Source organism: Acipenser ruthenus, chromosome 13 (assembly GCF_902713425.1).
Source record: "Acipenser ruthenus chromosome 13, fAciRut3.2 maternal haplotype, whole genome shotgun sequence".
In the NCBI taxonomy this organism is placed as follows: Eukaryota; Metazoa; Chordata; class Actinopteri; order Acipenseriformes; family Acipenseridae; genus Acipenser; species Acipenser ruthenus.
This window is the reverse complement of record NC_081201.1, coordinates 238,295-256,629: the sequence shown is the minus strand read 5'-3', so window position 1 is coordinate 256,629 and position 18,335 is coordinate 238,295. Positions and strand designations below refer to the sequence as shown.

The 18,335-nt window shown below is 43.9% G+C and overlaps 1 protein-coding gene across 3 annotated transcripts; it reads right to left on the bottom strand.

Moving 5' to 3' along the window:
- Nucleotides 1-44: 44 nt before the first annotated feature.
- LOC117418219 (zinc finger CCCH domain-containing protein 7A) lies at nucleotides 45-18,182 on the bottom strand. 3 transcript variants are annotated; one of them, XM_059035330.1, is made up of 23 exons: nucleotides 17,984-18,182; nucleotides 14,253-14,358; nucleotides 13,318-13,357; nucleotides 12,526-12,723; nucleotides 12,040-12,198; nucleotides 11,870-11,950; nucleotides 11,344-11,397; nucleotides 10,950-10,989; nucleotides 10,156-10,406; nucleotides 8,763-9,000; nucleotides 8,168-8,226; nucleotides 7,387-7,573; nucleotides 6,879-7,040; nucleotides 6,015-6,220; nucleotides 4,891-4,991; nucleotides 4,431-4,612; nucleotides 4,120-4,196; nucleotides 3,761-3,897; nucleotides 3,160-3,265; nucleotides 2,951-3,059; nucleotides 2,014-2,141; nucleotides 1,169-1,332; nucleotides 45-936 (listed from the first exon to the last, which is right to left on the bottom strand). In XM_059035330.1, exons 1-23 carry the CDS (start codon nucleotides 17,991-17,993, stop codon nucleotides 747-749), a joined length of 2,985 nt encoding a protein of 994 aa, XP_058891313.1. In that variant the 5' UTR covers nucleotides 17,994-18,182; the 3' UTR covers nucleotides 45-746. The 3 variants fall into 3 exon arrangements, with proteins under 3 accessions (XP_058891313.1, XP_058891314.1, XP_058891315.1); XM_059035331.1 differs by having other exon boundaries at nucleotides 3,761-3,894; XM_059035332.1 differs by lacking the exon at nucleotides 17,984-18,182 and adding an exon at nucleotides 16,670-16,821.
- Between the last annotated feature and the right edge of the window lie 153 nt (nucleotides 18,183-18,335).

Here is an 18,335-nt window from a genome sequence, read left to right as displayed (position 1 = left end):
ACGCACTCAGGAACAGTAACAGTAAACAGGGCTACACACGAGACAAAAGTAAATGAATCTTTTAATTTTGGCATTGTTGGTCAATACAGCTCAATGCCAACAGGCATCAGAAGTGATTATGAGAAATAATCAACGTTGGAACAGCAAGCGAACTCGAACACTTAACTCCTGAACACTCTGTACTAAAAACAAAACAAACACTTAAAGAAAGAGTTGCATGAAGTCGTCTTCTTGCTTCTGTTTCTTCAAGCAGCTCAGATGCACCGTTTAAAAAATAAATAAATAAAAAAAAACACCCTCCATAAAATCGTCTGTCTACTTTTTAATTTTTTATTCAAAACAAGCAGTTAGGTCCTATTTTAAAACATAAGCGGTGGCTGATACACCGAACAGCCTCCCCCATCATTCCGTAACAACTCGCCCAAGTGTAATACTGTCCTAGGAAAAGGCATCGATGCGTGTGATCAGTTTTAAACAGTGATGAAACAGCAAAGTCATGATTAAAACAAAGCCACGCCAGTGACAGCTATGGTAACGTATGATTCTAACTTTAGTACAGCAGAGGCAGCTTGCATAACCTCTGCTGTTGCCCTTGGAGACCCACAAAGGGACTGTCTGACTGACTGTCAGCCCTCCTCCTTTCTGCTTACTTCAGCAATGGCAAATACTCGTTTCACACTTCATTCAGCTCCCGCAACACCCTCCATTTTCAACTGCATTCATTAATTGACTTGCTAATTAAGGACTTAATGAATGTCTTTAAGCAAAAAACTGTATTTTCCAAAGTCGTTATCATTTGGAGCGATCAGGTGGTCATTCCTTGCTTTGGCCAGCTTCATTAATAGGAACTCTCTCCTATCCTCCCACTCCTTCAGCTCTGCTTTGCCGTGAGCCAGCTTGCAGCCGTCTTCCTCTGTGCAAGAGCCTTTAAGATACCTGCAACGGCAATACATTGAGTCAATATTTCAAAAGGACATCGTTACATTAAAACACTGAATGCATGAACATTTAAAAAAAAAAATATATATATATATATATATATATATATATATACACAGGGATGGAAATCAGGTTGTAATACCAGCTTGATCAGCCCCAGTGTGTACTGGTAACATGCTCAGTCTTATTAAACCCCCAGTAAAATAGCTATGCAATGGCACAAGCCTACCTCTCGCACACTCTGAAGCAGCCGGTAGGGAAGCGATACTGCCAGCAGTTCTGATCGTCCTCGCTGTTGAACAGCTTGTCCTTGTGTTTCTCTGAAGTGATGTGCTGCTGCCACTGCTTCTCACTGTTACAGTTCTTCCCACACAGCCAGCAGTGATAGCCAGCCTACACAAATACAGAGACACTGGATCTGTAAAGCAGTACATTAGCATGCCAGCTGCCGATTTCACTGCAGCCCTCCAGGATGGAAGTAAGGCTCCTATTGCACAGCCGTTTCACCCATGCCAGGTTTGAATACAAGCTTGATTCGACGCAGTGTATAGGTGTGTCTTATTAAAAACTCATAGCAAAACCAGGACTGGATTGAACTGCTATGCAACGGGAGCCTTATTTCTATTCCTGCGCGCTGGTCAAGCAGTACTTTAGGTGTTCATTACAGTACAATTAACACCCTGCTCACTGCTTTGAAACTAGAACGATTTCATACAAAAATAAATAAATTAAAAGCAATGCAAAAAAATCCAACTGTCTGCAATAGCCATGAGACTTGAGAAATCACCTACGATGCATGGTGGTGAATCCAGAATGGCAAAATCATTGCAACTTAAATTACGTTTTAATGCTGCAGCACCAGGACTAAACCAAACCCAATGCCTTAGCACACTTAAACACAGCTCAAAATGAAGATTCGAATTCTTGCTTAGAAGTTCTTCCACCCTGCACAAATAACCAAGAAGCACGTTCATATTGACAGTCACGCTGTATTCACATTCCTTCAACTGTCTACAGAGTACTGTGTGGCCCAGTATTGTTCAGTAACACTAATCACAGTGAATGTTCCCTTACCATTTCTTCAGCGTAGTCTGTGGGCATGTGAATCGGATTCCCGTTCTGTCTGACTGCCTCCTCTCCGTGCTCTGGCTTCGCACTCTGACTCTTCAGCCACAGTTCATACAGCTGCTCCATGTCTTGGACTTGACAAAAAAAACATCAAAATTATATCAATAAATAAATACGTCAGTCATCTTCTGGCAACAGCCAAGCGGTAGGATTTAAAAGAGAGACAACCAGAGTCTCAAGGAATTGTAACTTATTTTAAGATGAGTCATTCAGTATACTGTCATCCGAATACTACTCTGGGGCTCGTTTCACAAAAACGATTTGTGACGATTCACAATCACAAGTACCTCGCAAATAAAAAATTGGGTTTCATAAAAGTGTCGCTGGGCTGCGACATCGCCAACTTTCACAAGAAACCTGCGACTGCCAGACAGCAGCTGCAAGTAGTAATTTCCATGGCAGATCCTGTTTTAGGACGTACCGTGGCGCTCATACTAGCACGTCTGACCTGGATACTCCCTGCTAGTGTCCTTCATGCGAGTCCACATGTCTGACCTGGATACTCACTGCTAGTGTCCTTCATGCGAGTCCACATGTCTGACCTGGATACTCACTGCTAGTGTCCTTCATGCAAGTCCACATGTCTGACCTGGATACTCCCTGCTAGTGTCCTTCATGTAAGTCCACATGTCTGACCTGGATACTCCCTGCTAGTGTCCTTCATGTAAGTCCACATGTCTGACCTGGATACTCCCTGCTAGTGTCCTTCATGTAAGTCCACATGTCTGACCTGGATACTCCCTGCTAGTGTCCTTCATGTAAGTCCACATGTCTGACCTGGATACTCCCTGCTAGTGTCCTTCATGTAAGTCCACATGTCTGACCTGGATACTCCCTGCTAGTGTCCTTCATGTAAGTCCACATGTCTGACCTGGATACTCACTGCTAGTGTCCTTCATGTAAGTCCACATGTCTCGCTCCTCCGGGCTGTGAGCGAACGAGCAGTTCCCAATGTACTGGCACTTCTTGCCAGAAGCTATATGGATGCACAGCTGATGGCATAAAAATAAAAAAAAAACTCTTTCAGATATGTCTGAAAAGGCTACCATAGCAGACAATGAGCATATACAGACTTGGAAGGACTGAACCTACGTCAAACTGTGCAGGAATAGGTTTCTTGGTTGGGAGCGGGCGGATGGTGGTCCACTTCTTGCGCTCACTGGACATGACCAGCACAACGCGCCTCTCTTTAGACCATCTAGAGAAGCAAGAAGACCGAAACTCAACAGGTACATTCTACCACAAGAGGTCTAAAAATCAAAATCCTTAAACTGAGGGAACACGACGCACCCTTTTTCAGAGGCTTGAAACCTGGTTCCAGGAGACCGGGGGAGCTAGTTTGAGGCGACTTTGCTGTATCAAACCCCCAAAAGTCTCCACTGGTGTGCCGTGCAGTGTCCTGAAACCTAGTCTCCTGAAACCAAGTTCCGAGCCACAAAATGGCTTCATGTTCCCTCAGATTTAGACTTGAACTGAGCTACCCGGTAGTGGAGCACAGAGCTGGCATTGAAAAGCAGCGAGGGCATTACTCCCCAGAGCGCTGGCATTGAAAAGCAGCGAGGGCATTACTCCCCAGAGCGCTGGCATTGAAAAGCAGCGAGGGCATTACTCCCCAGAGCCCTGGCATTGAAAAGCAGCGAGGGCATTACTCCCCAGAGCGCTGGCATTGAAAAGCAGCGAGGGCATTACTCACGGGTGCCTGGCTTTAGCAGTGCAGTACTTCTTGTTCTTGTCTGGTTCGCTGACTTGTCCGTTTCTCCAGCACTGTCCGCAAACAAACTGTATCTTCACATTAGGGGGGCCGAATCTCGCAGGCATCCCGTGGGTCTGCTTTAGAAGATTGCATTACAAAAAAAATAAAAAGTTTGACTCGGGTCACTTGTGAAGTGTTTTGTTTAATACCGGCTAATCCCAAACACACTCAGGCAAGAAGCTGTCTGAAGTAACGTCTATTTTACCCGAGCATTCATACTGAATAATGTAGAAGGGTTCATCTGTTAAATATGAGAGGCGGAGGGTTAAACAAATAAATTAAACAAAACTCAGGGTCACCTGGGCTCCCTGGAAATTCACTTCCATGCTTGACCAATACTTCTTAGACTCCAGAGTAATAGCTTCTGGTGTGATTCCTAAACATACAAAAACAAAAGCAAAGGGTGCATTAATAAAACATCACAGACACAGTTTTCTTTTTTTTTTCTTCCCCCCATTAAGACACCCTGCTGTTCTGTGAAGCCACCAGAAACTGCAGCTCTGAAAGCAGTAGGAGCACCTCTGGGGAGCTTGTGATGCGTTACAGTTCCTTGTTGAAGGTCAGAGCTGGCACGTGGGTACGGTCTGCCTTCCGGACACTGCAATCCTACCTGTTTCCGCCTGTATCATCCACACTTTGAGCTCGATCAGGCTGTGTGCGTAGTGGCACTCGTCCTCGCGCACGCAGCCGTAGCGCACCTCGTGTCGGCACAGGTCGAACTGCCCCAGCACGTGGCGGGGCCGGATCTTGGAGTACTTCACCGTGGTCTCCCTTAGAATGTGCACCAGGCACCTGCCACAAGGCAAAAGCACTGCGTCACGCCAAGGAACAAAAACACTGAGGCACCAGGGATGGAAATAAGACTCCTACTGCATAGCAGCGTCACCCATTCCAGGTTTTAATACAAGCTTGTATCGATAACAAGCTCCTGTGTGTGGTCTTAGACTCATTACTGGGTCAGACTGCTATGCAGTCTTATTTCCATCAACTTCCTGCGAAGCTGTCAACAAACTTCCACCCCTGCTTGTTGGACTTGGATCAAGGAAGCATGCACCATGTCAAGGGCTTACTTGTTCTCTTCGAAGTCATGCTTGGTGACAGGGTGTGAACAGTAGTAAGGGCTGTCCTGCTTTCTCTTGCTGATTATTCTAGGTTTGTGATCGAAGCACACCTGCAATCATTGAGATTGAGAAATGCATTAAAACACAGTTTAAGAGCACGGATTCAGTGCAAAGAAAAGCCAAGAAAAAGTTCATTCATTCGTTTGGCATTTTATTATGGAGAACAGGGACTTTCTCTCCACTTTAACGCTTACTGTAAAAATACACAAAGCATGCAATATCAGAAACACATGCATAAAAGGTGGCAGAAATGAAGGCTAGAAAACTTGACAAAAATCAAGAAAAAGAAAGAAATGTTTTTGAAGCCCTGGTTACCACTTAGTACATGTGTTTAAAAAAATATATACTGAGCATCAAAAGAAACGTATCACTTATTTTTGGATAAAATTCACTAGATGTGATCGAAAACTCACAAACTCTGTTTTCGAGCAGGTGCAGTGACTTTTTATTGTGCTGATTAACAATTGACATCACGAAGATGCTGCAGAATGATCCGTCGATCTCGGGCAGGTGTTGTGACTCTTGGTCTCCCAGTTTGTGGCCTGTCATTCACAGAGTGTGTCTGGTTATACCGTCTCACCAGACTTGAAACTGCTGCCTGTGAGCACCCAAGACGGCAAGCTGCAGCACGCTGCCCTAGTCCAGCCTCCAACATGCCGATCACACGAAGGCGCTGCTCTCTTGACAGGCGCGGCATATTGTTTTTTTTCCGTGACTTTCTTTATTGCTTTTATTCAAGCTTGCAATTCAACAGCTGAAATCACCCCATATCCAGCATCCAATCAACTGTCTCACTAATTAGGTGATTAAGTGCATATGCTTCAGTCATAGTCACTCAAGCATGTCATGGTCAAGGATGAATGATCGAGTGATTTAAAAAATAAACCAAAAACATTTCGTCAATGTCCATCATTTATATACCTTCTTTTTTTCAAAATAAATGTGTTATAATAGTGATAAGTTTCTTTTGATGCTCGGTATAGATCCACTGTAGAAAGAAACAGCCGCTTTCAGCTGAAGCAATAATTAACGGGATGTAAATAATGCTGAGCGAAGTGCTGGCCGGCACTCACCTCACACAGGAACATGAATATGCCGTGGTGCTCCTGCAAGACCTTGGCTACAGTTAAGTTGACTTTCCCATTTCCTCCGAAGGGGTCAAACAGCAGCTCCCGGCTGAACGCTCGGTTGCGCTCCAGGGTCCACACGTCGATCTCCTCCTGGCAGTACGCAAAGGTGCAGTTACCCGGGTACCGGCACTCGCCTCCCGAGGCAACATCTACAAAAACAAGCACAGCTTCAGCCCTGGGACCAGAACAGAACCTAGATAGGATCCACATCACAGCGCTGTGCAGCATCATTCCAACAGGATCCACAGCACAGCGTCATTCCAACAGGAGCCACAGCACAGCGTTATTCCAACAGGATCCACAGCACAGCGTCATTCCAACAGGATCCACAGCACAGCGTTATTCCATCAGGATCCACAGCACAGCGCGGTGCAGCGTCATTCCAACAGGATCCACAGCACAGCGCGGTGCAGCGTCATTCCAACAGGATCCACAGCACAGCGTTATTCCATCAGGATCCACAGCACAGCGCGGTGCAGCGTCATTCCAACAGGATCCACAGCACAGCGCGGTGCAGCGTCATTCCAACAGGAGCCACAGCACAGCGTCATTCCAACAGGATCCACAGCACAGCGTTATTCCATCAGGATCCACAGCACAGCGCGGTGCAGCGTCATTCCAACAGGATCCACAGCACAGCGCGGTGCAGCGTCATTCCAACAGGATCCACAGCACAGCGCGGTGCAGCGTCATTGTTTTAATGTTTCACGTTTAGACGAAAAAGAAAAAATAGCAATGCAAAAATAAATGTGGATTTGTAGGACTTATTTAATGAAGCCATGCTTGGCAGCTAGATCAGCGGCTCACCTTTGCAGATGTAGTAAGGCCCCACGTACTGGGACTTTATCGGCCTGGGTCTCACTCGCTTCCACGTCAAATCCTCCGAGTGTTTTATTCTTCCAAGCAGGACGTCCTTCTTACACTGATGCTCCAGTTCAGCATGGAAAGTATAATTCAGCAGTTTGGAACCTGCAGCAAAGACAGCCACTTGAGGAGTGCAAACGTACTGTGCTGCACAGGAAAGGAAACGTGCAAGCAATGCAAACGCCTGTCTAAAAGGACTGAACTGGGAAGAATGCAGTGCGTCTGCATCTGCTTACAAACCCGACTGCCACACCTTCACATCTTACCCCACTTCTACTTCGTTCCTCAGCGTGCTCCGCTTACAGCCTCTCCTGCTGCAGTTCTCCACAATCACACTCAAAAGATTTCGCAATTATTCTAAACCTTTTTTTTTTTTTTTTTGCCTAAGGACATGGATGCCACGAAGTTACTCATTTGTAAAATGATTTATCTTGCTTGTTCAATATCCTACCTGTTTTTACATAGCACAGATTGCAAGCCTGCATGAATTCATGAGTGTCTGCCAAAGGGTTTGAGTTCAACAGGGAGGCGGTGTGCAGACTCAGCAGCCCCGCGGGCACTCCGTTAGAAAAGGCACCGTTCTGTCCCATAATAACAGCCCTGTTACTGTGAGAGCCCGGAAGAGAGTCTGTGCTGCTCTGCTCAAACAACAACAACAGCAATGTAAATAATAAATCACTCTGCCTGTGTTTTACAGGGACGGAAATAAGACTCCCATTGCATTAGCAGTTTGAGCCATTCCTGGTTTTGCTAAGTTTCATAAGACATACCTGAGCTTCTCAGCCTGATACACTGGGGCCAATCAAGCTCGTCGTAAAACCTGGAATGGGAAAACTGCTATACAACAGGAGTCTTATTTCCATCCCCGTTCTACTGTAGCTACAAAAGAGAACAGCAACCCTGTCATAAGACCTTGCAGCGCTCACCACATATCTAATAATACAGAGAGTGAGACTGCTGACATGCAACATACTGTACAGCGCAACATGTGGACGAGACACATCGGTTTGTCATATGAAAGAAGACATGAAAAGTGAATCTGTAAAACATGAAGAGGGCATCGGGTATTTCATGCCTCTTCCAAGGTGCTGTCGGCTGGTTTCACAGACCCCATTCAGTGCTAACCTTGGGTAACTCAATGTAAGGTAGTCCAAGATTAGAACTAATCAGGGGATGTGAAACCAGCATTTTGAAGTTCTAACATGTTATCATTACTGAAGTAATAAACTTACAGATACAAACGGACCACCGCTGTGTGCTTGAGAGCCTGATCCCAGAACAGAGGACAGACCTGCATTAAAATAAGAAGCACTATGATTATTATTAAAAGCAATTGAAACACGGACACAGACACCCATGTTATTAAATCATTGTTACTCAGAACCATCAGATCAGAAGACAGTTACAGTTAAATATATAGTAGAATCTACAGGATAGATGCTTGAAACAATAGTATGCAAGCTTTTCCCCCATCCTTAAACTTCTTGTCACTACAGTACTGCATAAACTTTCTCTTAAGTTAAACGCCTTCAAATTTAGAGTGAAACAAAAGAAAATGAACATGAAATATATATACATATATATATATATATATATTTTTTTTTTTTTACAGGAAACAGCCCTAATATACAAGCTAAAGTATATAAATGTGACTTTTCTTCAATACAGCAGCACGGAACAGCACCCCACCCCACCAAGGTAAGCTACTGCTCTGTATTGTTTCTGTCCTGCCGTTCCCCATTAGATCAAAGCCGGGGTGCAGCTCAATGTATGCACGAGAAGTCGTGTGAAGCACTACAATGAGAAGATAGCACTCAGAACCCTTACCTGTCTGGGTTTCAGAAATAGACAAGGCGTCGAGGGAATCCAAGCGGGACCCGAAGGCATCCAGACTGGACAGCCCAGAGTTCACTGGCAGTTGCAGGGAGTACAAAGAGGGCAAAGTGACAGAGGGCACAAACGGGTTTGAGACGGTCCTGGGGGGCAGCAGCATACTGCTGGGCAGGGCCATGCTTTGGGAAACACTGGTTGGTAAAGGAATGGGGTCTTTCATCATAGGGATGGACTGCAATAGAAGCACAACGAATACCAAAGGTACATGATTGCAGAACGCAGCGATTACTGTGCAGGTCTCCAGACAAACTGGACAATACGATTCTTAATTAAAAACACATTCTGAATCTGCAATACCATCTCCAAGCTTCCCTCAAAGAGGAACAGCCCTCGCAGAGCCAAATACCTTCTCTCAATTGCTTCAAATTACAGCAATTACCCACCAGCAGTCATCACTTTAACTTGGATGTGTGATGACTGGTGTTTTTCTTAAGACTCTGCGGAGAAAAGCACGCCGCACAAACCCAAGCAGCTGTTTCTTCACTTGGAATGGCAAGCCAGCCCGATGAACAGCAATGACCCTCGCCAGTGGAGAGCTCGATCAGGATAATCCAATAACTGGGATGTGCAGCACTACTGCACTGCTCTGAACCCCCTTCCCCTGTCACCTCACAGCAGTGGTTACAATTAAGGCCCTGTGTAAATCGCGATTTCACAGACTGCACGGAAATCGTGAAATTATTGAAAAAAATTGTAGTATTGGGCTATTCTTAAGAAATAAAAATTACATTTTCATAATTATTTGTATTTCATAAAAAAAAACACCACACATTAACTAAAGTGTACAGCTCTGCTGTGTGCTGGATTCACCATGCACTGTGCTGTGCAGCGATTATGTCATGTGACTATACAAAATGTAATCTAGGCATACTACACACTGTAAACTAGAAAACTGAGGTCTCTAAAAAAAGCTAAAAATGTGTCTGCAGCAGATCACATACAGCAGTACCCAGCAGGAGTTTTACACAGCGATGGAGGTAAGCTCTTCTGTACGTCCTGCAACATTACTGTAGATCACTACCGAAAATCATCTGTTGACAGCAAGTATTCAGCAAAAGAGAAAGGCAGAAATCCAGAGCAGTACTGACGTTCATTTTGATGATGTCAGTGCATTTCTCTCTCTATTTGACGTTTAAAAAATTTAAATACTCTGTACACATAATTTATAAAATAGTTCCATGCACATACGGTACTTTACCTGTGACACTGCCATGAATTAAAAAAAAAACTAAAACAATAATCTGCGATTTTCACAGGGCTTCAGTTATAATTACAATAACTACAAGACAGAAAGGACGCTGCTGCAGCAATGAAATTAAAAGCTCACCACTGGAGGCTCGCTGTCCAGCAGGTCATCCAGATCGTCCCCGATGATATCGGCGTCGTAGTCCAGCCGGGACTCCGGCACGGGGAAGGGGACGCTGGCCCCGTTCGGGTGGCCGATCTCCTCCGCAGCGTGGGACTCGATGGGAGAGACGGAGGAGACTGGGATGGAGGCCGGGAGCGAGGCCGACTCGCACTGCGCTGATTCAGCCTCCGAGGAGAACGCTCCGGACTCCTGAGTGCTGTCGGATAAATCTGGAAACGGAGCAAAAAACACACGCTTAAACTGAACAAGCAACAACAAACACTTTTATAAATGACAAAATGGAGTGTACTTTGTTTTGTAAATAGTTATTTTGCATTTTATCATTTACATTTGTAGCCATGATAATATGTACAGTTGACGCTGCTTTATCGGGACGCCTCAGGAGAAGGAAAAATATCCTGAATAAGCGGCTGTCCCAATTAAACGAGAGGCAGTTGAGACAACCCGAGGCACACGTTTTTGATTCTTAATGAAAAGAAAAAAGAATGAAATCAAAATGAAATCGCACCTGTCTTGTCTTCATTTGAAAATACTGCATCCCAATTAAACAAAGTGACATCCTAAATAAACAACATAAATAGCATTGGGATACCATCTCCCAGCATTGTGTCCTATTTAAGCAGCAATCCGGATTGTCAGAATCCCGATTAGGCGGCACCTACTGTACTATGTTTAATTAATACAAAAAAAGCTGGCAACATTTTCTTTTCGGTATATCTTAAAACCGTTTTTAAAACAGCAAAATAAATTACCCATGTCAATGTCTTCAACAGAACCCAATCCCTTTGAACACTGCAAATGAAACAGAAAAAAGTATGAAGTTATAAAAAGGATAACAGGTGCTTCCAACAGAAACTAGCATGTCCGAAATAAACAGACATCTGCAACAATTCAAGGCATCTGCAAAAATGAGAAAGAGTGCTTGCTTGGAACAAGAAATATCTGCTGGCTGGCTGAACTTGTCTTTGAGGGCTGCTAACTTTGCTATGCCAAAAAAAATGTAAAAAAATAAAGCGTTGGTACACTTGCATGCTGTTAAAGACACCAACAGCAAAATGCTATCCAGAAGCCTAGTACCAGGAGCTGACAGAGAAGAAAGAATGACCTCACCTCATCAATGACCCCATCAATGACCTCATCAATTACCTCATCAATTGCTGCTCCTGAATTACAGGAACCAGTTCCTGGATTCAAAGCAGGCTGTAAAAAGATAATGCAATGTGACTTAACCACACCGTTGCATGCTGTCACTCCACACACACCACTGCTCTCAGTCCCCACCTCGCCACTCACAATGCCCATTGGGGTTGTTTTAGAAGCGTTTTAAAGCAGCTAATGAAATAATTCCAGCGAGTCTTAATGAAGAAGCACACATTACGGTAAACTTGCTTTTGATTGCACAACATTCTTGTGATTTTTCCAAATGAAGTCAAACGATGAAGGCAGAATGTATTACAAGCAGGCTTGTCATTGGTAAAGCAGTGGATGATTACTGAGAAGAGACTCAAAATGCCAGACGCCAGCTCCTGCAGGCACTGGCAATTCACTGTCATATCAGCTAAGATTTACTTGAATTACTTCATCAGCTCTAATATGAAAGCAGACTGTGACATGGAGAGTCTGACAGGGGGCTGAATATTGAAGAAGTTACGCTAGTGAGAAGCACGCTCACCTGAGCTCGAACGTATGCCTTGCGGATTTTTAAACCCAGTTTCTTGGCCAGTTCTCGGGTCAGTTTTATAACGTTTTCATCCTGCAAGGCAGAAACAAAGCAAACAAAACGGTATAGTTCGAGGCTTTTGAAAACAGGACATATATTAGAGAGCTGGAGAAACATCTTACGTGTGGCACTGCTAAGGAGCACTTTGCTACAGCATCATAGGCTTCTTTGTGTCTGCCCAGCTCCTTGAGGGACTTGGACTTGCGGAAGAGAGCCCTGTAGTTATTTTCATTGTGCTGTAAAGATTTTTCACAGTCTTCCAGTACCTGGTCATGAGCCCCCTGTAACACAGAATTAGGAGTATAGCAAGAGAAACACAAAAGCTGAAGACAGGTTCACCCCCTATATCCCACTGCGGGCCAGACTCTTAATGCAATTTTAAAGTGAAGAAAAAACAGCTTTAGACCATTTACAAGCGCCTAACAGGAAAGTCTCAGCTGCTTATTTCTGGTTTCCTAACATTACTAGATGCTTTATGTGCAAATGATGATTTGTAGTAAAGATCGTTGAGAATCTAGCCCAGTCTATCCCGGGTGTTGTACACTAGCTGTGGAGATAAAGAGACGTCTTTAATGAAGTCTTGATTTACACAGAAAGCAGACACTTGCCATGTTTAAGTGACAGGCAGCCCTGTTTGCGTACAGCTTCTCCATGTTTTCACTGGCTATGCTGATGTCCTCTGACTCGGCGTAGTCAGCGATGTTTAAGGCCTCTGTGTACAAGCCGAGGGATCTCGCCCAGTCCCCTTCCCTGTAAACATCGTTCCCTTCGCCGAAAAGCTTCCTCACCAGGTCCTGGATAAACACCTGAAAGCATAAAGCAATAGCAGGGATGGAAGTAAGACTCCCACTGCACAGCAGAACGATCCACTCCGGGTTTCACAAGGATGGTCTAAATATACATCCAACACACACACACACACGCACACACACACGCACACACACACGCACACACACACGCACACACACACGTTCTCTGGCAGGTAAGAAGCTTTGTGCTGTTGTACAAACACACTGTATGGTGCGAAGGCACTGTCCATGAGAACAGGTGTGTGATTATTACTCCAATGAGCCCAAGAGTAACCCAACAGTTACTTCTTTACAATGAAAACATGAATACCAATATGGAGAAACTGTAGGTAGTACCACATGCTAAACATAGGAAAAGCAGGTGGAACAGTGTTTTAAAAACTAATGTATACAAAATCTTCATGTGCGAACTTGCTGAACAGCTCCTTTGAGAACTAATTGATGAATCAATCAGTGCATGAAGAAAGAGGATTTGCAAAGTCAGGATTTATAAATGCTATTCCCCCACGAGGCAAAGCAAGCCGTCCTGTCTGCACTATCCAAAGGCACAATGTTGACAAGCGAAAAGTTTAGGAAACAAAACCGTTTCACCTCGTATTCTTGTTCTGTTCCTGGATAGGGCAAGGTAGACCTGCAATCAAAAAAGAATATAAAAAAATAGCAGACATGCAAAGTGCTTTCACAAGCTTAACTGTGAGGACACCCTTCAGTAGAGAGTGCAATCAGAAGGGTGAGTACTGCATCCGATTGGAGGCAGCTCCTGAAGGATTCCCCAATGATCTATTCTACCATTTCAGGGCAGTCACGCTCCGATTACCAGAAAGAGCCGTCTGGAGCTACAGCTTCACCTGGAGAGTCACAGAGTGACTGCAAGCATCTGCTTAAACCTGGAATCAAAAGCCAAAATAACTTCCTGCCCACCCTTACCAGTTAAACCGGTCCTGAGCAATACAACTCAAAATAACCAATCAGCACTTTAATTACAATTAGAAGTCCCGCCCCCATTGGAACCTGTAGCAGCTGTTCCACTTCTAGCTCTTCAGAGTGCAGATCTTGCACTCACAATGACAATGAAACGTTTTAAACCACAGCAGCCTCTACTACAAAAACAGATGAAGTACTTTAATAGCAGGGTTTCGGCTGTCTTCAGACTGAATGACTTACAATGCGTTTCTAAGTGTTCGTTGGCTACCTCTGATCAAGTTGAGTGAACTTTCGACTCGCTGACACACCTGAGCTTGTTCCCTTTACAAAACGATGTAAATAATAAATCACGCTGTATGTGTTTTCTACAGGGATGGAAAATAAGACTCCCACTGCATTAGCAGTTTGATCCACTCCTGGTTTTTACTAAGTTTAATAAGACATACCTGAGCTTGTTCCCTTTACACACTGTGACTAATCAAGCACATAGTAAAACCCGGAATGGGGGAAACTCCAATGCAATAGGAGTCTTACTACCATCCCTGCTGAAGTGATGTGCTGCTGAATGCCTTACCACCCAAAGCCATCGTCAGGAGACTTACTGTATGAACTGCAGTCCCTTCTGGATGTCCTGCCAGCGGCTGCTTCTGTCTTTATACACATTGGACATGTTACTCTGCACGTCCAGATCCTGGACAGACTCAACACCTGCAGCAAGAAGCAACACGTCAATGGAAGGGCTCAAATCGATACAGCATTACAGTCTCTCCTTCACTGTAAAATAAGGGACTGCAGAATCCGCCATCCTTTCCAATTTCTTCATTGTATTCATTCCACTAAACTGGAGCATCTAAAATCCTGGCGAAGAGAGCACTGAATTACCCCGGGGCTGGGCAGCTGAGTGTGTTCCTCCCAGCCATGCCCTTAATTGTTTCATTGAACCAATTAACCCTCCATCCCCTCAGCTCTCAAACAGGTAAAGATTTCATTACCACTGTTAAAGCAGTGCAGGACCGGAGCTGTGGCTCAGATTCACCTCCGGGCCCTCGGTCAGAGTAATGATGTTACACAGTGTGATTCACCTCCGGGCCCTCGGTCAGTGTAATGATGTTACACAGTGTGATTCACCTCCGGGCCCTCAGTCAGTGTAATGATGTTACACAGTGTGATTCACCTCCGGGCCCTCGGTCAGTGTAATGATGTTACACAGTGTGATTCACCTCCGGGCCCTCGGTCAGTGTAATGATGTTACACAGTGTGATTCACCTCCGGGCCCTCGGTCAGTGTAATGATGTTACACAGTGTGATTCACCTCCGGGCCCTCGGTCAGTGTAATGATGTTACACAGTGTGATTCACCTCCGGGCCCTCGGTCAGTGTAATGATGTTACACAGTGTGATTCACCTCCGGGCCCTCGGTCAGTGTAATGATGTTACACAGTGTGATTCACCTCCGGGCCCTCGGTCAGTGTAATGATGTTACACAGTGTGATTCACCTCCGGGCCCTCGGTCAGTGTAATGATGTTACACAGTGTGATTCAGCTCCTGTTGCTGGGAGGGTAGTTGACACCTTGCAAACAGCCTGCCTGGTGCTCAGGGCTGGCGTGCAGCTCACACTGAGGAATTTGAAGTGCCTTTCTGAAGAAACATCAAGGGGAATGCAGGCTGGCCGACTACAGCAACCCCAGATTCCCTGAGCAATACTGCCAAAACTCTTTTTGAAACTAAACAAGTGGAATTTACTGAGAAACTAAATAAGTTGAACTTCCTAAGTTTCTTTTAGTATTGCTGTATCAACACACACACACACACACACACTCTCGACTGTATTTCAAACAGAAACTATTTCAGTGAATTTTATGACTTCAGACTGGATTGGACTGAAAGACACATTGGATTAGACCATTAATACTTGAACAGGGATGGAAATAAGACTCCCTTTGCATAGCAGTTTCACCCAATCCAGGTTTTACTGCAAGCTTGATTAGCCTCAGTGTGTAAGGCATGTCTTATTAAACTCGAAGTAAAACCAGGAATGGATCAAACCGCTATGCAATGGGAGTCTTATTCCCATCCCTGTTGAAAAAAAAATCAAAACAGAGAACTATGCTACAGTTAACCTGCTGGTTGCAATGGAATTTAAACGGTAACATCGACAACATGCTATAACTGAATGCATTGTTGATGGAACTCCAGTACTGTACACATTACTACTAGCGCAAGGGTTAGGGTTACTGAATGTTATTAAAAGGGGCTCTCGATGTTACACGGGACAGCTTATTACAAATCATCATCAGACGAGTTATTTGTGTCAGTTCTGTACAAGTTCATTAACGCCTGGTAATGTGAAACACGAATAAACCTACAGACTGAACGGAAGGGCGTGTGGTAAAAAAAATTAAAATCACAATTCTGTAAACGCGCCTTGGTTATATTCACAAAGCACAGCTAGGCCGAGTAACCCATGCATGTGTCAGAGTAAAATAACTACAGCTCGGGGATCTGCGGCCCTCACGCTACCATCCACACACAAAACAAAGACAGCATAAATCCAATTAAAAACTTAAAAAAATAAAATAAAATACAGTTTATCATGAAAATTATAAGTATTTTGTAACAGTGATTATGCACTTCACGGTGTAACGTTTGACAAACAAGCAGTTATATTTGTACTAGACTAGAACTAAATATTAAAACAAATTCAAATGAAAATACAAGGCATTAGGGAGTTAATTCAGCGGTACGTATGCAACAGGGGCAGGGGAGGGTCATTTTTTACAGTATATCGAGAGAAAACACGTTAACGAATACTTGTAGTTTCCGAACTAAGGGTTTTCGATGATAGCAAAAACATGATTTTAAAAAGTACTGGTTTTATTTACACATGCAGAATGGACGTCTCTTTGTACATATTTCAATCTCATCTAAAATAAATATACAACTGTCATTCCAGAACGTCTTATTACGTTGTTGTTGCAAAGACAGAGACTGCGTGTAACGTACTGACGTTAAGACTTACCTTTCTTTGTTCTGGTAAAATCAAATCGCTTATTTCAATAAGACCGCTTGTTTAATGCCCATGCTCTTCCCCGTCGCCTGCTTGGGTGATCATTATCTACAACTCTGCAGCTCCTCGGCCAGCCTCCTGCTATATAAACAGCACCACGAAACTGCCCTTCCATTTCCGGAGCAATGAAAAGACAGAGCACTGCCCCCTGGCGGCTAACACCTCGCATAGCAAGTGAGAGAAACCGCTGCTCAGGCGTTTGCTTACCTACCGATTACTGTACGACCTCTAATCACTTATTGCTTACCGATTACTGTACGGCCTCTAATCACTTATTGCTTATCGATTACTGTACGTCCTCTAATCACTTATTGCTTATCGATTACTGTACGGCCTCTAATCACTTATTGCTTACCGATTACTGTACGGCCTCTAATCACTTATTGCCTACCGATTACTGTACGGCCTCTAATCACTTATTGCTTACCGATTACTGTACGGCCTCTAATCACTTATTGCTTACCGATTACTGTACGGCCTCTAATCACTTATTGCTTATCGATTACTGTACGGCCTCTAATCACTTATTGCTTATCGATTACTGTACGGCCTCTAATCACTTATTGCTTATCGATTACTGTACGGCCTCTAATCACTTATTGCTTATCGATTACTGTATGGCCTCTAATCACTTATTGCTTACCGATTACTGTACGGCCTCTAATCACTTATTGGCTTGGTTATTTGTTTACTTCACCAGATGCTAACTTTTCATATACATTTAAATATTTACAGTGTGTAATCCTGTGTTTGTTTGTTTATTTTTGTACATGGTGATATTAATAATTTAAAGGGAGGCGCAGCTGGCCGAGTCTTTAAGATGTTTACAACAACTGTACCGGTATGTAATTACTGTACGGACCGGACACTGGACACCTATATACTGTAGCTGTAAACAGACTGTGGTGCCACCTGCTGGACATTTAACAGACTGGCAGGACCCTGTGTCAACGCAATTTACAGAGCTTTACTCACTCGAGTCATTTAAAAAACACTGCTGGGTCATTTTCATTAAACTGTTCTGTCTAAGAGAACAGTCTAGAAAAGCAATTCATTTAATTAGACACTTTCAATCAATCGAAACAGAGTTTAACAATCAGAACTTGTATATTATAAAGTGATATGGTCCCATGGGCCATGGCCCCATTTGCATTTGTTGTATTTATGTATGTATTTATTTATTTATTTGTATGGTTTTTTTTTTTCATTTTGAATTGCTTGTTGTAATACAAGTAAAGCAGCTGAATAAAAACGCGTTCTTCTTACCTGCTTCCATTGCGTTGTAAAGCCTTCAAACCTAATGAATGCCGGGGTACTTTTATTTTCTTAACTTTCGTAAATTCAATAAAAACAACAACAGGCGGTGGTGCGGGTATCATCGACAAGGGTGTGATAAGCTACGGAACGCGCAAGTACAGTATATTCTGAATCCTGATTCGAAAGCGGCATTTGTTTCGATTTGTCCGAAACCACACAGGTGTAGTTCACGCAGCCACTCCCACCGACGTGACAATGAAGCGTGCAAAAACACAGACCCGTTCGGTCTTGTCGCGTTAAGTCTTTAAGCTACAGAGAGATATGTGTCCCACAAACAAAACGCTGCTAACTTGCTTATTTT

Bases quoted from the DNA above. Each gene is read 5' to 3' on its own strand.
- LOC117418219 (XM_059035330.1), bottom strand. The intron at 6,221-6,878 runs GTGAGCCGCTGA...TTGTTTTTGTAG, and splicing joins GCCTTACTACATCTGCAAAG to ATGTTGCCTCGGGAGGCGAG. The intron at 1,333-2,013 runs GTAAGGGAACAT...GTATTTGTGTAG, and splicing joins CAGACTACGCTGAAGAAATG to GCTGGCTATCACTGCTGGCT.